The sequence below is a fragment of the Mchenga conophoros genome, linkage group LG16 (assembly GCF_057382185.1).
Source record: "Mchenga conophoros isolate Kocher_MC1m ecotype Shallow Benthic linkage group LG16, M_conophoros_male_GT1.1, whole genome shotgun sequence".
Classification (NCBI taxonomy): domain Eukaryota; kingdom Metazoa; phylum Chordata; class Actinopteri; order Cichliformes; family Cichlidae; genus Mchenga; species Mchenga conophoros.
In genome coordinates, this window is record NC_140541.1 from 7,466,596 (window position 1) to 7,485,007 (window position 18,412).

At 42.8% G+C, this 18,412-nt stretch overlaps 1 protein-coding gene across 5 annotated transcripts in view; it reads right to left on the reverse strand.

Moving 5' to 3' along the window:
* Positions 1-18,412, reverse strand: part of sema5ba (sema domain, seven thrombospondin repeats (type 1 and type 1-like), transmembrane domain (TM) and short cytoplasmic domain, (semaphorin) 5Ba) — a 211,324-nt gene that overhangs the window by 18,084 nt on the left and 174,828 nt on the right. For all 5 annotated transcript variants that reach the window (XM_085248887.1, XM_085248889.1, XM_085248888.1 and 2 more), the window contains exons 13-18: positions 12,403-12,520; positions 11,832-12,016; positions 8,837-8,980; positions 7,837-7,984; positions 6,858-7,083; positions 2,235-2,447 (exon numbers count right to left, since the gene is read on the reverse strand). In XM_085248887.1, coding sequence (XP_085105013.1) covers positions 2,235-2,447; positions 6,858-7,083; positions 7,837-7,984; positions 8,837-8,980; positions 11,832-12,016; positions 12,403-12,520 — 1,034 coding nt within the window. The remainder of the gene's footprint in view (positions 1-2,234; positions 2,448-6,857; positions 7,084-7,836; positions 7,985-8,836; positions 8,981-11,831; positions 12,017-12,402; positions 12,521-18,412) is intronic.

Here is an 18,412-nt window from a genome sequence, read left to right on the forward strand (position 1 = left end):
TTATGCCACGTCTGGTCACTCTGTTAATCAAAGACTTGATTACGAAAGTTGAGATCAAGCTGATATGTCAATTTTAAACACTTAAGACTTGCTTTGATAACTGACTTTTTCCATTTGATCTAATCAGTGTGTTGATTTAAAACTTTGATGGGATGAGTACGGAATGCCAATTAACCCGGAAACGTCAGGTGAAAGACCAAACAGGGCGTCAGTCGCCTTTAAGATGCAAATTTCAAAATTATAGGTGACTTTCTTCTTGAGTGTGAGTTATTACATTCAAAATATTTTCAGAAAACTTGACCTCTAACCTCTGACATTGAGTTCAAGGTCACAGACATTCAAACTCATCCGATATTTTTATTAGCTCATCGATAGATGCATGGAGGTATTAATTTGAAAATCCTACGTCAGCCCATTCTTGAGTTATCACAGCAGCAGTGTCTACTAATGACCAAACATCAGCTACAAAACAAATCACTTTAAATGCGATGAGGGCTTAAGACTTGTTCTGGATTTTTAAATGGTTTGGACATGATCTTCCTTTTTTCTAAATTTGGTAAGGAATGGATGAGAGATGGATGAAAAGGCAAGCTGTCCAGGGTGGACTCCACCTCTCGCCCTATGACAGCTAGCTCCAATCCCCCACCCCCTTTCGTTGTATAAAAACAGCCATCACCTAGATGAGCAAATTTTAGTTTTTGATATCCAACATGACGCTGTATAAATTCTTAATTATCATTTGCTGCATCATGATGCTGCTGTATTATGCCTGTGTGTTATCTATCTATATCTTTGTTTTAACCTGAATCTAATATGATCACCTTAGAAGCCTTAACTACCTGCTGTTAAATCTTGTTTGGGAGAGAGCCAGTCAGAAGGAAGCTGACTTAAAGTGAATGAAACGGGAGGGAGTGAACTGAATGACTGCACCGAAGCCCAAGTAAGATAAATAAGGACTATTCTGAACAGTTGCTCATGCAGAACTACTTTAGTAGACCAGCTGGAGAGGAGCACAATAGGCCTCCTGTAAAAGCTTCCAACACTGAAAATATATTTGATGATTATTTTAATCCTAGAAACATGAAATGTTTATTGTTTTATGCAAAATGAACTTATAACAATCATATAAAACTCATATCTGAATTAAAAATCTACTCACTGGATGGAAACACACACACTTGTGTTTCCAGTGCACACACTAACACCCTATTCATTTTAATCACCTCAGAGATCTATATTGCCTCCATCCCTCTCTCTAATTTCATCATCAATTACTATTTCGCACTCATTCTCTCTTTTGTCACTGGCCTTGTCCTTCTCACCTGTGTGTCTGCCAGGGACACGTGTGGTGAGACCGGCTGTAAACGTGACAGTAATGGCAAAAAGGCTCGCTCACCGGCTGCTTCCCAGTGCGAAGTAACCAAGGCTGCCTGTCCCAGGCTTCCTTAGGTTACATGTGTCAGATGCAAAGTTAACCGAGAAGGATTGTATTTGGATTCAACAACTGACATTCAAATACACAACAGGAATTTGATCAGCACTGCACCAACATATAATAAATCATTAATTCACAAGGTACCACTCATGAATATTTAAGTCGACACCCTTAAAGCTGAGTTCAGAACTTTTTTCAAGAGTGCTTATTGCGTGTGTGTGTGTGTGTGTGTGTGTGTGTGTCCTCATTCTGTTTAATAAGTGTAGCCTGTCAATGCAGCAGAAGAGTTCTAGGTCAGCTGATTATGGTTTGATGAGGACTTTGAAATAGATAACTTCATTTGTCCAATAGTGCCTCCTGCACTGCTGAAGCTGCTGGTAACCATTAGCAAATGAAGCTAATGATCCACTCAGCAGTATTTTAGTACCCCCACTGACCTCCCTCCCTCTCTCGTTCTTTTTCCATCTTTTTCTCCGAGTGTGAAAGTGTGGATGTGTGTCGATTATCGACCCACGATATACTGAAGAGGTTAGCAACAGGACACCAACCGCCTTTATCCATCCTCGGTTTATCTTCAGTTTGTGATTACCTGCAATCAGGTTGTACTGGAACACCTGCTGGGATGCTACACGACATATTTGAGGATGTGTCATGTGTAATATATGAAGCAGCTAAAGTCCAAAACCTTTGAAAGGCCTTCAGTAAGCCTGCAGAACTATTGCTCAGGACCACAAATTACAAGACAGTCTTGCTGCTTGTGAGCAAAACGTAACAGGGTTTGTAGTGTATCTTCACTGACCTGGACATGCCTGGACATTACAGTCCTGATACTCCACAGGCGAGCCACGGCAGGCCACAGGGGCACTCTTCCCCTCTGGGCCAGAGCAGGTTCGCCGACGGGTGCGATAACCTTTTGCGCAACTGTGTGAGCAGCTTGACCAGGTCTCCCATGATGACCAGCCTGTGCCCGATACTCTCACCACTGGAGTCTTGAGGAGTTCCTCGACAAGGGCTAAAGAGAGAAGAAAAATAGGGGTAAGAAAATGGAAATGAAGTTCCAGTTTAAAGAAATTTCTGCTGCGCTGTTAGATTGAGATCTTAAAGAATTTCACCAGACACACGAAGCATGAAAAGTCTTTGACTGAAAGTCAAACATTGTGTACATGACTTTGCCAGGAGGCATATTTCTTTCTCTTTTCCTTTCAGACTCGGTCTGTGTCTCTCATGCATCCTGCGATTTCCTGCTGTCAGTGTTTCATCAGTTTGTCAGAGTCGATGCGGCCCCCCCAGGAGGCTGACACGGAGAGACAGGTAATCGATTTAGGGAAGGGGGCATTAAAAAGCCACCAGTGGGGAGCAGTGGACTGTGGCCCTGTGCAACTCTCTGTGTGACGGTGTGTATGTGGGAGCACAGGACTGTGACTCCGTCACTAACAGCATGTAGGGGAGCTAACAGGAGGGCTGTTTCAGCATGTCACAACTCTCCTGGGAGAAATCTTTGCATGCTGCTGCCTTCTCACTTGTTCACAGAGAAGTAGGCCAATTTGTCTGAACTACAGTACTATGTGTGTACACATAAACAAAGATCCAAATATAGACAGAAATTGCTATCCTACTGGAATTTGAAAAACTATTAAATATATAAACAACACTGAAATTTGGCTTTTGATTATCTGCACATTTTCTTTTCTGTTGTCTCTTTTTAAATATCAGAGAGAGCTGAAAAAAGCAACATGCTTTCAGTGTTATAGGTTGAAAAACTATATAAAAACCTGTCAGGATACTGTTAATCATGTGATTTGAGAGGGGACTAGTGTCCTGCACCTCCTTTGGAGTCGTATTTTCATGCTTTAGAGGCTCTAACAAGAGTAACAGGCCAATCACATTTAGTTTGAGATCAGATCTCGTAAAATATTTAAAGTAGCATAAAAATGAACAGAAGTCAGCATAGAAAGCTGGATGTCACGGTGCAATGGGTTAAGTAGAGCATTTTTACCTGGGAGAGCAGGTTTTAAATCCAAAAGTCAGCATTGACTTACTTTAGAGAGAAGGCAGGAGCAGGGATGTCTATTTTCATTGACGTTTTTACTGGTTAATCTATAGAGAACATTGATTTGTTCAGGCAGCTGAACCTAAAGGTGGAGATCGGAGCATTTGTTTTTATAGTGCTGCACCACTACAGAGCTTACAGTGCACAATATATGATTACAACTCATGGACATCATTACACAGAAACAGATGACACACAAATAAATAACAGAGTAATAGATAACCGTGTTATGTTCAGTTAAGTTATATAAGCGTGGATCGCTAGTTGTCACGTAACAGCCCTTTGAAGGCATCCCAGCGGCAGCAAAGGAGGAGAGATTGTGGTATATAGAAAAGAGATGGCTTTTGAGCCTACACTTGATAATGTGAGAGCCCACCTCCCAAACCTGCAAAGGCAGCCTATTTCAAAGGAGGAGAGCTCGGTGAGCAAAGGCTCTATCCTGTAGCAAGCAACATCAGCGAGCGTAATCGACAGATTGGAGTACACACTGGAACAAAGCACTAAAGGTAGATTTGTGTGCCATTCGTGGACAGATTACTGAGTAGTGGTACTCAATAGAAGCCCAGGTTGTGAAGGGGTCAAATCCTCAGTGGGAATATATTGTTAAGTTTTGTGCAGAGAGCACAAAAAAAAACATTTACTTGACTGTTGTTACACGATTGGAGCTACTAGAAGAAAATCTGCTGCAAAATGCATACAGTAAAACTGCATGCTGAATGCCCTGTAATTGGTCCGTGATGGAGATTGTGGGGATGGAGCTGGACTCCCTCAAGGTGGTGTCGGAGAGGCGGATGCTGTCCAAGATAAAGACAATGTTGGATAACACCTCCCACCCACTCCATGACATGCTGGTCAGTCACAGGAGCACGTTCAGTGAGAGACTGAGATTACCGAAAAGCACCACTGAACGACACAGGAAATCATTCCTGCCGGTGGCTCCCTGTACAACGCATCCACTTAACACACTGTTTGCTGCTACAACTACACATGTTTCTTTTCCAACTATTTATCTATGAGTGACTTATGTATGTATGTATGTATATACAGTGGGGCAAAAAAGTATTTAGTCAGCCACCGATTGTGCAAGTTCCCCCACCTAAAATGATGACAGAGGTCAGTAATTTGCACCAGAGGTACACTTCAACTGTGAGAGACAGAATGTGAAAAAAAAATCCATGAATCCACATGGTAGGATTTGTAAAGAATTTATTCGTAAATCAGGGTGGAAAATAAGTATTTGGTCAATAACAAAAATACAACTCAATACTTTGTAACATAACCTTTGTTGGCAATAACAGAGGTCAAACGTTTACTATAGGTCTTTACCAGGTTTGCACACACAGTAGCTGGTATTTTGGCCCATTCCTCCATGCAGATCTTCTCGAGAGCAGTGATGTTTTGGGGCTGTCGCCGAGCAACACGGACTTTCAACTCCCGCCACAGATTTTCTATGGGGTTGAGGTCTGGAGACTGGCTAGGCCACTCCAGGACTTTCAAATGCTTCTTACGGAGCCACTCCTTTGTTGCCCGGGCGGTGTGTTTTGGATCATTGTCATGTTGGAAGACCCAGCCTCGTTTCATCTTCAAAGTTCTCACTGATGGAAGGAGGTTTTGGCTCAAAATCTCACGATACATGGCCCCATTCATTCTGTCCTTAACACGGATCAGTCGTCCTGTCCCCTTGGCAGAAAAACAGCCCCATAGCATGATGTTTCCACCCCCATGCTTCACAGTAGGTATGGTGTTCTTGGGATGCAACTCAGTATTCTTCTTCCTCCAAACACGACGAGTTGAGTTTATACCAAAAAGTTCTACTTTGGTTTCATCTGACCACATGACATTCTCCCAATCCTCTGCTGTATCATCCATGTGCTCTCTGGCAAACTTCAGACAGGCCTGGACATGCACTGGCTTCAGCAGCGCAACACGTCTGGCACTGCGGGATTTGATTCCCTGCCGTTGTAGTGTGTTACTGATGGTGACCTTTGTTACTTTGGTCCCAGCTCTCTGCAGGTCATTCACCAGGTCCCCCCGTGTGGTTCTGGGATCTTTGCTCACCGTTCTCATGATCATTTTGACCCCATGGGATGAGATCTTGCGTGGAGCCCCAGATCGAGGGAGATTATCAGTGGTCTTGTATGTCTTCCATTTTCTGATGATTGCTCCCACAGTTGATTTTTTCACACCAAGCTGCTTGCCTATTGTAGATTCACTCTTCCCAGTCTGGTGCAGGTCTACAATACTTTTCCTGGTGTCCTTCGAAAGCTCTTTGGTCTTGGCCATGGCGGAGTTTGGAGTCTGACTGTTTGAGGCTGTGGACAGGTGTCTTTTATACAGATGATGAGTTCAAACAGGTGCCATTCATACAGGTAACGAGTGGGGGACAGAAAAGCTTCTTACAGAAGACGTTACAGGTCTGTGAGAGCCAGAGATTTTCCTTGTTTGAGGTGACCAAATACTTATTTTCCACCCTGATTTACAAATAAATTCTTTACAAATCCTACCATGTGGATTCATGGATTTTTTTTTCACATTCTGTCTCTCACAGTTGAAGTGTACCTCTGGTGCAAATTACTGACCTCTGTCATCATTTTAAGTGGGGGAACTTGCACAATCGGTGGCTGACTAAATACTTTTTTGCCCCACTGTATATGTATATATTGTACTATTCTTAGTTAGTGTATTGTCTGTCTTGTCTTAATGTTGGTTTAAAATGGAGCACTGTAACAAAAAATAATTTCCCCCAGGGATCAATAAAGTATTCTGATTCTGATTCTGATTCTGATAAACCCATTATCTGATAAGAGCTCATAAATGTTATATTTACATGGTCACTGTTTCACATTATTTTGGAAGACATAGCTGTTTCCATGTTTAATCTTTAAGAAAGTAAGAAATAGTTAAGTCCATTTCCCAGTCAAACATTATCATGAAAATAAGATAGATGGCAAAGTACTATGGACATGTCAACAAACCACAGAATGGCAGCAAAGGCTTACATGGCAATGATCCAGTATAAAAACGAATGCTATCAATTCAACAATTAATCAGTTTAAGATCTGATGGTGTTTTAACTTGTTGCAGAACAGCTACAAATAGTAAAAGCAAAAGCAGTTAATTTAAGCTATAAAAGTTATGTGACAAACCACAAGCCCTGAGCTGGGAAAAGGGTTGCTCCTCAGTGCCAGCGCTGAAGGAAAACAGCAATAGTCACTCTTAAAAATGTCTGCATTTAAAACTGAGTTGTGGAGCTACTTAGATATCATTGCCAGTATGTGAATTTTATTTGATGCTAGGTTTTCCTCTGAACCCAAGGTGACAGTACTGTAAAATGTGACAATAAAACTCTAGAGACAACAATGGTTAACTTACTATCTGTCTCACAGGCCACTGTGCCATCGTTAGGACAGAAGCGCGTCTCCACCTTCTTCCGTCCAATCTGCAGCTCGTGAGGATCAGACAGGTGGGCCCTGCACATGTAGCGCATCCTCTGCTCTTGACGAGCTCCTCCCTGAGTGACATTGACGGGCATCCAGGGTGTCCAAGGTGTGTTCCTCTTCACCTCTGGACAAGCCTCCAGGTTACAGGCCTTGTACTCCTGAGAAAGAAGGCGGCAGAAGCTATGAGTTTGGTGGGGTTTGTTTCTTCCATTGTTTCTGCCTGTACAGACTGAAGCTAAAAAAGGTTATAAAAACAAAACACACATTACACTGTGTGCATGGGTGCACTGAAAAACTGACACAGAAATGAAAATTGTTCCTCTTCTTTCTGTGAAAACTAAACTGCAGGTGCTTCCCAAAAAACTGTGGAGATGGAACAATTACCTTTTATTTTTCACACAAAATAAGGAAAATCAGGAATGTTACTGATTTCTTTTGTGAATAAAAAGGGAAGACAAACTGGTTTTCTTCCCAGTTAGGAGGACTTGCCTTGCCCTACCTCTATAATAATGTTATTCCACAGAAAGTTTTCATTAATGTATAACATTTAATAACTCATAAACCACTGTAAAAACAAAAAAAAATCATACATTTATATAGCAGATACATAGTGAAAAAACAGGAATGTGAACGGGTTCTTTTTCAATAGTAAAAGCTGTAAAACCTTTGAAAATACGTTAAAAGTTTGAAATCTGTGCACATTCCTAAAGCCGTCCAGCGGGCTTGACTGGAGTCTTTGCTGGATCGATTGTAGGCCCTGGGCCTTATGTTTGACACCCCTGATTTATTCCACTGCTCTCTTAAAAATATCAGATTGTGCAGCTGTATAAAATGTAGTTTTTAAATTATTGGTTCCATTATTGTTTTGTGTTATGTGAGCAGATATTTATGTGAGTGCGTGCGTTTCCTACCAATGCACATCCTGGGCAGCTGTTGCCATTCTCGCAAGTGCGGACCCTGGAGTGGACACCTCCACCGCACTCGGTGCTGCACTTTGTCCAGGAGCCCCACGGGGTCCAGAAGATAGGCTGGGGACAGGACACCCCTTCATTGCAGAACCTGTGAAGATGGCAGCGACAGCAGGATGAGGTGTGGAAGTGACTAAAATTCAAGTCAGAACTACAGACTTAGAGACTACACTTTTGCACTCAAAAGACAGAAAACTGAAATTCAGCATTTTTTTTCACGACATTAATATCTATACTTTTAACCTATGAAGGAGCTTCTGTTGTGGAGTGCAGTATGTCGTGGTTTATATGATGAAAACAATTTGAAAACTCTAAACATCATTTAATGGCTGTTAAATCACTGTGAATTTTACCACAGAAATTAGTTAACACAACAGAAAACATCTCTCAGCTTCATGTATTTTGGAACTGGGTTTTCTCCAGACCTGGAATGTGAATGTTCCAGTCTCTAAAGCACTTTGAGTCAACTTCTGTTGTTTAAATGTGCTATAGGCTATAATAACACATTGTGACAGTCGGCACAATACATTTTTCATGGTACATGTTTGAGGTATATTTTTTCATTTTGAAAAAATAAAAATTTAACACAATTCATTGGGCAAAAAATACTGACCTTCGAGGATAGAAACAAAGTATCGATCCTATTGTGCTAGAATCAATCCGATGCCAGCGATTGAGTTGATACTATCAATTTTTGGATCAATCTGCCCACCTCTATTCATTGGCATACGTATAAAAGTCTGATAAGGCAAGTCAATGAATACAACCAAATTCTAACTTCAACGCTGTTCCAAAGCTGGGCCATGAGGAGAGCAAACGCCTGATCACAGCGAGGACTTAAGAGTCCACTGATGTACCCTGGCACCTGGCTGCGTAAAGCCTTGTAAATCACGAGTAATGAGGAGCATGAACTGTTGTCGCTGAGAAACAAAGAGAGAGGTACCTTTCATCCCTGCTAGGCCCGACACACACACGGCCACCGTGGCGAGGTGAGGGGTTGTTACAAGAACGCTGGCGCAGCTCGAAGCCTGTACCGCAGGTTGTGCTACACTGTCCCCATGACGACCAGGGTGTCCAGCCTCCATTTCTATGAAAGAAAAATATTAGCAACAACAACTTCTCTATAATTATTCCCTGCTGCTTTTAGCATTATTCTTGTATATAACATTCTTTAATGCTATAGTTTAAAAAAAAAGCCTTTTAGCTATAACTGCCTAATCAGTGCTCTTATTCTGACTTCCTGCAAATAAAAATACAAACACACAAAGACAGCTCATTCTGACTGGGGAACATTCATTCAATTTGCTTAAGTGCTTTGTTCCTGGGTCTCACTCGTCATGATTTAATTGGCACTTTCTGCAAAAGCACAATTCAATTGCGACACCAAGGATTAAATCTGGCGTGACTATCCAGCGGGATGAAAGTTCCTGAGCTCTTTGTCTTGACTCCGTTCTCTGTAACACTGATTAGCCAATTCCCCCGAAGACAGCGGTAGTAAGAGATGTCACAAGGAGAATGTGGATGTCACCTACACTTTCTAAAAAGATTCATCACTTTCATGATCTTTCTTATGTTCTGTCAGAGTAGGAATTGCACCCCGAGGTGGCTGCTTCAAAAGTCACTCAGGACATTCCTGCTACAATAGCAGAGTTTAAGTAAAGGCATTAGAGTTCGTCTGATCGTTGGCCCAGCTCATTAGCAAAAGGAATAATTTCAACCTGGCAGTGTCCGTTGGACTCATCCAGCATACATTAACTCCCAGAGAGGAGCTCTATCTGACAGAGTGACACAAGAAATGCAAAAATGAAATAAATTTTAGTAAAATACTGAAATAAAAGGAAAAAGGAGTCCAGCTGAAGTAACGCTATAGTTTAGCTATCAGCAAAATGTAATGAAGGAAACTTGCAGCAGAGAAATCCATCTGGAGCATCCTTAGATGCTACACAGAGCTTTGCAGAGCACCTTTTTCATGTTCCAGCTGTGTACTGTCTCCTTGGGGCAGTGTCAAAAATATGTGGCAGCAGTAATGTGGCTACTTATGATTGTTTTGTTGCTGGTCCTTTAGGGTAGCCCCTACTGTGGAGAAGACAGTGGTCTTAATAGACAAACACTTCTCTGAAGTGAAGTGACACACAAACCGTGTGGAACTGTTACAGTGTGGTTAGCTTTCATGAACGTCTGGTGTCCTGGTGCAGCCACAACAACCTGGTGCTGAATGCCCAGAAGACAGTGGAGATTATTGTGGACTTCAGGAAGCACACAGCTCCACTCCCCCCCATCATCCTGACTGACACCCCCATCACCTCTGTGGACTCATTCCGCTTCCTGGGTATCACCATCACCCAGGACCTGAAGTGGGAGCCCACCATCACCTCCGTCATCAAGAAAGCCCAGCAGAGGATGTACTTCCTGAGGCAGCTGAAGAAATTCAACCTGCCAACACGGACGATGATGCAATTCTACACTGCAATCATCGAGTCCATCCTCACCTCCTCCATCACCGTGTGGTACGCTGGAGCCACTATCAGGGACAAACAGAGACTGCAGCGTGTTGTGCGCTCTGCTGAGAAGGTGATTGGCTGCAGACTCCCATCTTTGGAGGACCTGTACACCTCCAGGACACTGGGGGGTGCAGCCCGGATCTCAGCTGACCCTTCTCACCCTGGACACAGTCTGTTTGACCTGCTCCCCTCAGGCAGGAGGCTCCGGTCCATTCGCACCAGAACCTCTCGCCATAAGAACAGTTTCTTCCCCTCTGCTGTTGGACACATGAACAATAACCATATGACTGTACCCGCCACTAACACATGACCCTACGCTGTGTCACTGCATCATTCTATGTTTGGCACTGATCACCACCTGCACTCATGTATATATCTTTCAACGTAGCACTCTTAATTCTTATTCTCATGTATATATCTCATGTATATCTCATGCACATATCTTTCCACGTAGCACTTTTAATTCTTATCCCTACTTTTATTTTTTTCCATGTCTATTTAAGTGCTATTTATGACACTATATTTGCACTGAAGCACCGCAGCAATTTCCTAATGTTGTAAACCTGCTCAACATTTGGCAATAAACCCCATTCTGATTCTGATTCTGATGCTTCTTCCTCTTCATGCTGAGCTCCTGAGATCTTTCCTTTCCTCCTAAAGCCAGCTTATCAACCAATCAGCATTTCTATAACTATTTATAGTCTAATCAACATTAGGTTGTGTTGTTAGGCCTCAGTCACGCAGTCTTAATAGCATGTTGAGACCTGTTGGCAACCACCGGTCAACACCACCTTGTGATTAGTTTGGTCACTAGCTGGTTGCCGTAGTCACCAGCAGTTAACTTTGAAGACACGCGTGGCAGTAAAACTAACATTTGTGCCTCTTCCAGCGTGTAGCTAACAGTGGTAAGGAACAACTTTTACTTTGTTTTCTGTTTCCGGTTCATGTTGCACTTTTTACCAAAGCTTGAAGAGTAAATTTGAGCATTTGCAGAAAAAGTGGTCTCATCCACATGCAGACTACAGCGAACACGGCAATCAAAACAACTCCATGAAGGTTTTTGTGCAGCACCTGCTTTCTGATTGATTGGATCTAGTTATAACCACCAGCTTGCAGAAGACACTTACCAATGGGTAGAAATAAACATTTATTGAATCCAGGTTGCCAGGGGGTCACCAACTGGTCTCAAGGCCTGTGTGCTTTATGTTTTTGGAAAACAGCACACAAGTGTACCTTAGTAGCCTCTGTATTGGTTGAATTTGCCTCTCTTTACACTTACAGCCAATTGAGAATCACAGTTCAGCAAATAGACTAGCCTTTCATCCACCTGGAGAAATCCGCGCAGTGGGACAGGAAGAACCCACACTGCATTACTGTGCACTCAAAAACTAGTGTGAAAAATAGAAAATCACTCTTTTCAGATATTTTCTTTTCTACCTTGAACAGTTTGACACCTCGATGGTGGGGCCCTCGCAGTTTTTGCCTCCACACCGAGGGGCAGGACTGTCACAAGATCTGGAGCGACACAAACAGGAGCTCACACCATCAACAACATCATCATTGTTGCAGGGTTGCCACGGTGCCCAGGGCCCAAAGCCGCCATCGATGGTCTGGTTCCGCAGCTGGAAAACACACATCGGTCATAAGTCACAGGAAGCAGACAGGCCCTGCTTACCAAAATAAAGACGAGACTGTTTTTAGAGGAGTAAATGGAAATAAAAGCACTACTATTCACTTCCTTCTGCCAACTTAAACTTAAATCCCTTTGATTTCAGTTGTTTAAGCTTAGTCAAATTCACCTTCTTTTCTTCCTCTGCTTTATCCTATAACCTGCACTTGAGCCAGCTCTTTTACCGGACACATGAATGGTATCATCCACTATTGAATGTGAAAAAAAAGATGACATTAACAAAGCGCCTGCAGTACGTCTTACACCCCCGCTGTAAGAAGAAGTCAGGCGCCCTTGGCCTTTTCTTACAGGAAAACGAGGCCGTGATGTCACTCTTACCGGACAAACGGTGATGTTCTGCTTCCACTGGCTCATGTTAGAACTGTCCTCCAACGTGGTGCATCTGCGCTGCCTAAAGTCCCAGCCGCAGTAAGGGTCCCTCGCCTCCAAGCACAGTCTGCGCGGAGAGGAGAGGAAGAAGGAGTTTTCAGCACAGTGAATAACTGTATGGATAAATGGCCTGTATTTGTATAGCGCTTTACTTAGTCCCTATGGACCCCAAAGTGCTTTACACATCCAGTCATCCACCCATTCACACGCTGGTGATGGCAGCTACATTGTAGCCACAGCCACGCGCACTGACAGAGGCGAGGCTGCCGGACACTGGCGCCACCGGGCCCTCTGACCACCACCAGTAGGCAACGGGTGACGAGTGAAGTGTCTTGCCCAAGGACACAACGAGCGAGACTGTCCAAGCCGGGGCTCGAACCGGCAACCTTCCGATTACAAGGAATTAAAATCCATTTTACATATGTAATCTGATTAAATAGAATATTGCATTTTTTATACACTGAGTGCAGAAGTTTTCATTTGTTTCTTTTCTTTAATAAAATGTATGGAGAGGTCAAATAAACAAACCACTAAAAACCACCAGAAACAAAAAAAAGTTCATTAATGAAAGTCCTCTGTTAAACTGCAGCAAGTAGCACACGTGCATTTTAAGGAAAGACTGCGTCGATCAGAGTTTTTGATGCAGTGTCCCTCCCTCTGCTCAAATACTAACATGAAACATCACCCAAGCAGTGATTAAATATTTGCAAGCTCCCCCAGTAAAACAGAGGCTTAATGACAGCTAATTAAATCTAAAGCTGTTAATGACGAGGCTTAGCTGCCAGAGCTGATCTGGATGCCTCAGGAAGACAGAATAAAGGCATCAACTGAGTAACTCCTCTCTCTCAAAAGGCGCCCCTTCACTTTCAGCATCCCTCGCTATCCCCCTTCTGCTTCTCTTTTTCAGCTACGGTCCTTCCCTCTAATCGTACTCCTTCTCTTTTGCGATTTTCCTTAATTGCAGCGCTGGAGATTCTCTCGCTCCTGTCTTTCAATTCTGCTGAAAGGAAAGATTCTTGTTGCTTTCCCCCCCTGTTTTCCTGGCACAGGCACGCATGGTTTATTTGAAGAGCCCTGTAGTGTTTTAGCTGAGAGGTTGAGGAATGTCCAAGTGTTGATACAGCTCTCTGTGAACGGGCCCTGAGCTCAGCGATGAACTCTAGGTCGGTTTGGTTCCATAAAGACATTACTGCTTCGTCAGCAAATCAGAGGTGACCCCGGCAGACAAACAAAACGAGCGAGCGTGGAGTGGCAGCAGCGTTCCTCTGGTGATCTGTGGCACAGCTAGCCGGGGAAAGGACGACCTTTACTTTGCGACCACAGACTGGTAACCTTTGTGTGTGTCGTTTTAATTAAGTGGCTCTATTACACTGGATGCAATCTCCGATACCGACGAAACGATAATCGTAATGAGGTCGGCAACAAAGTCACAGTTCACTGAACTTAATAGATCATTTGAAAGGGGGGGAGGGAGGAGCTGGATGCCATTTTGGCTCAAGGGTGACCACACCGTGTCTGGAGTGACTTTGACGGGTGGCTTTGCGTCATCACCACGGCTGAAGAATTCTCATTTGGTTTTCTGATTAGCCAACTTCCCTCCAGCACACACACCACTGCAGAGATCAGCTGAGCGGAACAATTAATAAGTGTGCATTTCATGGAGAATAAATGTTGTACGAAAAGGAAGCGGCGGTAGCGATTTAAAGCCTAATTACCTGTGGGTAATATGTGCCGGGAGGCAGGCTGGGAGGATTCTGACCTCAGGGAAAGACATTCGGTGGTGGATTCACCCGGTTTGCATTGATTTAGGGACATGAATGAATGCAACTCATAGTATGAGCTATTTTGAAGACTGGAACAACTGGAAAGCTGATCCTGACAAATTGGCTGACAAACTGAAGTGCAGATGTGAGAGGGTTAATACATCTTTTGAATTTATCACTCCATCACAAACGTGAATTACACCGTTCTGGGTAAGAAGGTGCAGCTTTCCCCTGTTTTGAGTTTCGTCAATGTAGATGCAAGATAGGCAAACTTTTATAAACCTAAATTAATATTTTAGACAACAGCATAATTCCAATTTTGAGGCAACAGGTTGGCGAATGTTCCAACCAACAGCACCGTGTCTACAAAGACACGACCTTATAATGTATTTGTAGTACAATAAAAAAAAGACAAAATCAGTGGTTGACCTCATGGGGCAGATTTACTAAAGAGGGCTGCAATAAGAGCTGTATGGGTGACCAGTGCAGATGGGTGTCTATCAATAACAGGATTGCAAACAAACAGATGTGAGGGTTCAATGAGACTTCCAGCAGCGTAGGTGCAATTTGCTTTTTGTGACAAACATAAAATAAGAGAACTTTCTATGATGTGTTTATTCAGTTCAATATAATTTTATTTATATAGCACAAATTCACAACAGCTGCTTCAAGGCAGAACCAGAGGTTATGTCAGGAAGGTAAATGTGTGTAAAACACTTTACTGCTCACAGAAGAGATCACAGCACTGTAGGCATTATACTGTCGGGGGCCCTGGGTCTTGGTCCTTGGTGTTTCTCTGTGCATGCTTTTTGCAATTCTTTTTGGTTTTGAGGATCACTCATATTTAAGTTTAGGGTTTTTTGTAATATTAGCGAGGTTGCTATTTTCCTTTATGTCATTTATTACATCCTCTCAAGCTGTTTCTTTTTAGCACCTTTGACATTTACAGCGTTTTGTTTCCCAACGTTTTTGTCAGATGTTGCTGCCATCAAATTCTAAATGAGGTAATCTTTTTCATGAAACGGTATGTCTCAGATGTTCTACTGAGAATAAAATATGAATTTATGAGATTTGCAAATCATTGCATCCCATTTTTATTTGCAGTTTGTACAGCATCTCTGCTGTTTTTGGTTTTAGCCTTGTACCTGTGAAAATCCATCCAAACAAGTGGAGGATGAACATTAGAAATCGCAGTAAGGAGGGATGTGAATAACTGCTGTTCACTGGTAAATAGGTATGACAGCTAAAGTGGTATGTTGCTCAACATAGTCTGAATCTTTAACAAAATGGGTTTAAAAGATGTTTTTATTAAAAAATCTGACTGCTTTTTATTTTTCGTATATTAATAGGATGGCTAAAACTCTTGTGTCCCATCCTTTCTTTCCACCACATCCCAGTTTTAATACTAGTCAAGGGAGAAAAAGACAGTGTGCCAGACCATTTAGCTCCCTCTCTGACCTTTTCTACAGCTGCATAACACACCAGCCAAAAGCTCGCAGTGCTATTCTGCCTTGACGGCTGACTATTTTTTAAAAACAGCACCACTGTAAAAGTTAATTAGAGGCAGTGTGGATGGAGCGAGGGCTGTGTGATGGGAGCAGAAAAGCTAATTCCTCAAGCAAGTGCAAAGGAATGTCTGCCAGAACAGGAGGCTGATCCTGCAGATACGGAGAAGTGTGAGGCCTCTGAAAATGGCACAAAGTGTGTGCGTATCTTAATTTGTGTAAGTGTGCACATAAGCAAGCGTGCTTACTCATGAGCACTTCATCTTCGTACACCACGAGGGCGTGTCTTTGTGCTGTATGTGTGAGTGAATCGTTTGAGAAGTCTGCAGGGTACTGGCTGATATTTAATTCAGCAGCATGCATGCCCAGTGGCACACTATATCAAAACAGAGAAGCTATGGAACACGGCCTGTTAAATTTTAAACATACTGAGCAGCAAAACTCAGCAGCGCATATAACAATAAGTCCGGACAACTGGCATCAGAAGATAAATTTCCTGCATTCTGTCGGGGTGTAATTGGCATTTTAAATCGTTTGTGAATGCAGTAAAAACCAGTGTCTCCTTTTATTATTGGACCTTTAACAACCAGACGTAAAAACAATAGTGCACCTCGCCTTTAATAGCAGGCTGTCAGTGTATAATTGCAAATATGATCACCAGAACTGATAAATTATGGATTGCATTCAGCCATTATTAGATGTCACGCTGACACTCGGAGAAAACGTTAGCAAAGGCTGTCTGGAGGGCCTGACTCATTTAACATATGTTGGCATACGGCAGCCTCTCCATCTCTCCATATGAGCTATGCCATTTCTTTTCAAACATCCACTCTTAGGAGACCACTGCTGTCAAGGCACTCTTCATCCTCTCTCCAGGGGGAGCGAGCCTGTCCCCAGGGATTCTTACCCCCGCCTGCTGTGCTGGGCTGAGCTGGCTATTTAAGAAGTCTGCTCATGATGAATCGGAAACAGAGAGAACTCCTGCTAGCACTCAGCGCTAATACATCCAATTAGGCCCAGTTGGAGCCAGGCTGAAGACTGATGGTGCCGTGTCCAAAAAAACTCAAGAAAACAAAAGTGAGATGGCTGTCTGCCAAAAAAAGAAAAACCTTGCTGTCCTCTATGTACATTTTTTGGCCCCGGTGGATAAAAAGTAGCTGCATCATCACAGAGAAACAATGGGGCGGCAGAGACAGGCTACACGACAAGGAGAGATCCAGGATAAGAAATTATATTAAAACGGCTGAAAGAGTGGAGAGGAGAAGATATGAGACACAAAGACGACACAGAAATGGGCAATATGAATATGGACAAAAATAACCAAGAGATGAAAGCTCTTGTTTGTTTGACAACATTTTATCAACCCAGTCAGCCTTTTTGATGGAGTTGTAAATCTATAATCCATCCCATCTATACTGGCCCATCCAATCCAATTTTATACTTGGCAGGTCAAACATCCATCACAATGGATGCAACCTCTACCTAGGACTCTTGGAGCTATTCTTAAAATTTTCTTTGGACACAGAGAAGAAAACCTTGATAGAGGATGCGCGTACAAAATCCAGGAACCAAAGCTCCCATTACAGAATGTTCTAACCCAGCACTCCCCAACCTTTTATGTGCTACGGACTGGTTTAATGTCAGATGATATTTTCACGGACCGGCCTTTAAGGTGTTGCAGATAAATACAATAAAATAAAATGACACGGCCGAGACAAAAACTGGTATTTTATAAATATAATAATAAAGGCAAATTCACTGTGTAATTGTGTAACTTTATCAGCACCGTCCTCCTGAAATGCACCAACAACATTGAGAGTAACATCCTCCTCTCTGCCCCTTAATACTCTCTGGTCGCTATGGTAATGTGTAAATATTTCTTTCAAAATAAGACACACAACTACAACACTGGAAAAGACCCGGGGAAACAAAGTTAACGATGAAAACCCTGAAAACCTGAGCCTCAACTCTCGCGGCCCGGCACCAAACAACTCATGGACCAGTACCAGTCCCTGGCCCTGGTCTAACCAGTGCAGTTCCCACTGTCACACTCATGTGTGCCGGAAAGGTAGATGTCCCAGTCGGTGCTGGTTTATTCCTTTACTTTGCTGACTGTTACTCACTGGTGATGTAACATGACACGTGAGGTCACAAGTCAAGCAAGAACAAACAACCAAAATAAAGAAACAGAGGAAGAAGCTACTGAGTGACCAGAGAAATTAAGTGGCTTGTAGCAATGACAGGAAAAAAAACAAACACTGCCAGCAAACTAAAGTAGGCAAATAACAACTAATCTCAAATTTGAGGCAAGTTAATAAAGGTACTAGGAAATACACAAGAACGTTATCTATGAGCAGAGCTTTGAGTAAAAGCGCTAACATTCACAGGGACCAACACTCAGCAAGAATGTGATGGGAGATGAGCAAATACCACTTTAACTGACATCATACATACAGTACACGTGTCTTTGATGATGATGATGATGCCTGGCAACAAGAGTGACAGTCTGTAACGTGTAGGAGACTCCATAATGAAACCATCACTCATTAAAATGGCAGCAAACACGGAACTGCACATGCTCGGGTTCCCAGCAATACAGTCAGCGCATCTGATGTAGATCAAATGAACGAGACAAGAGAAAAACATACACCGACACATGGTTTACTGCATTTATTAGAGAGAAATTTAGGG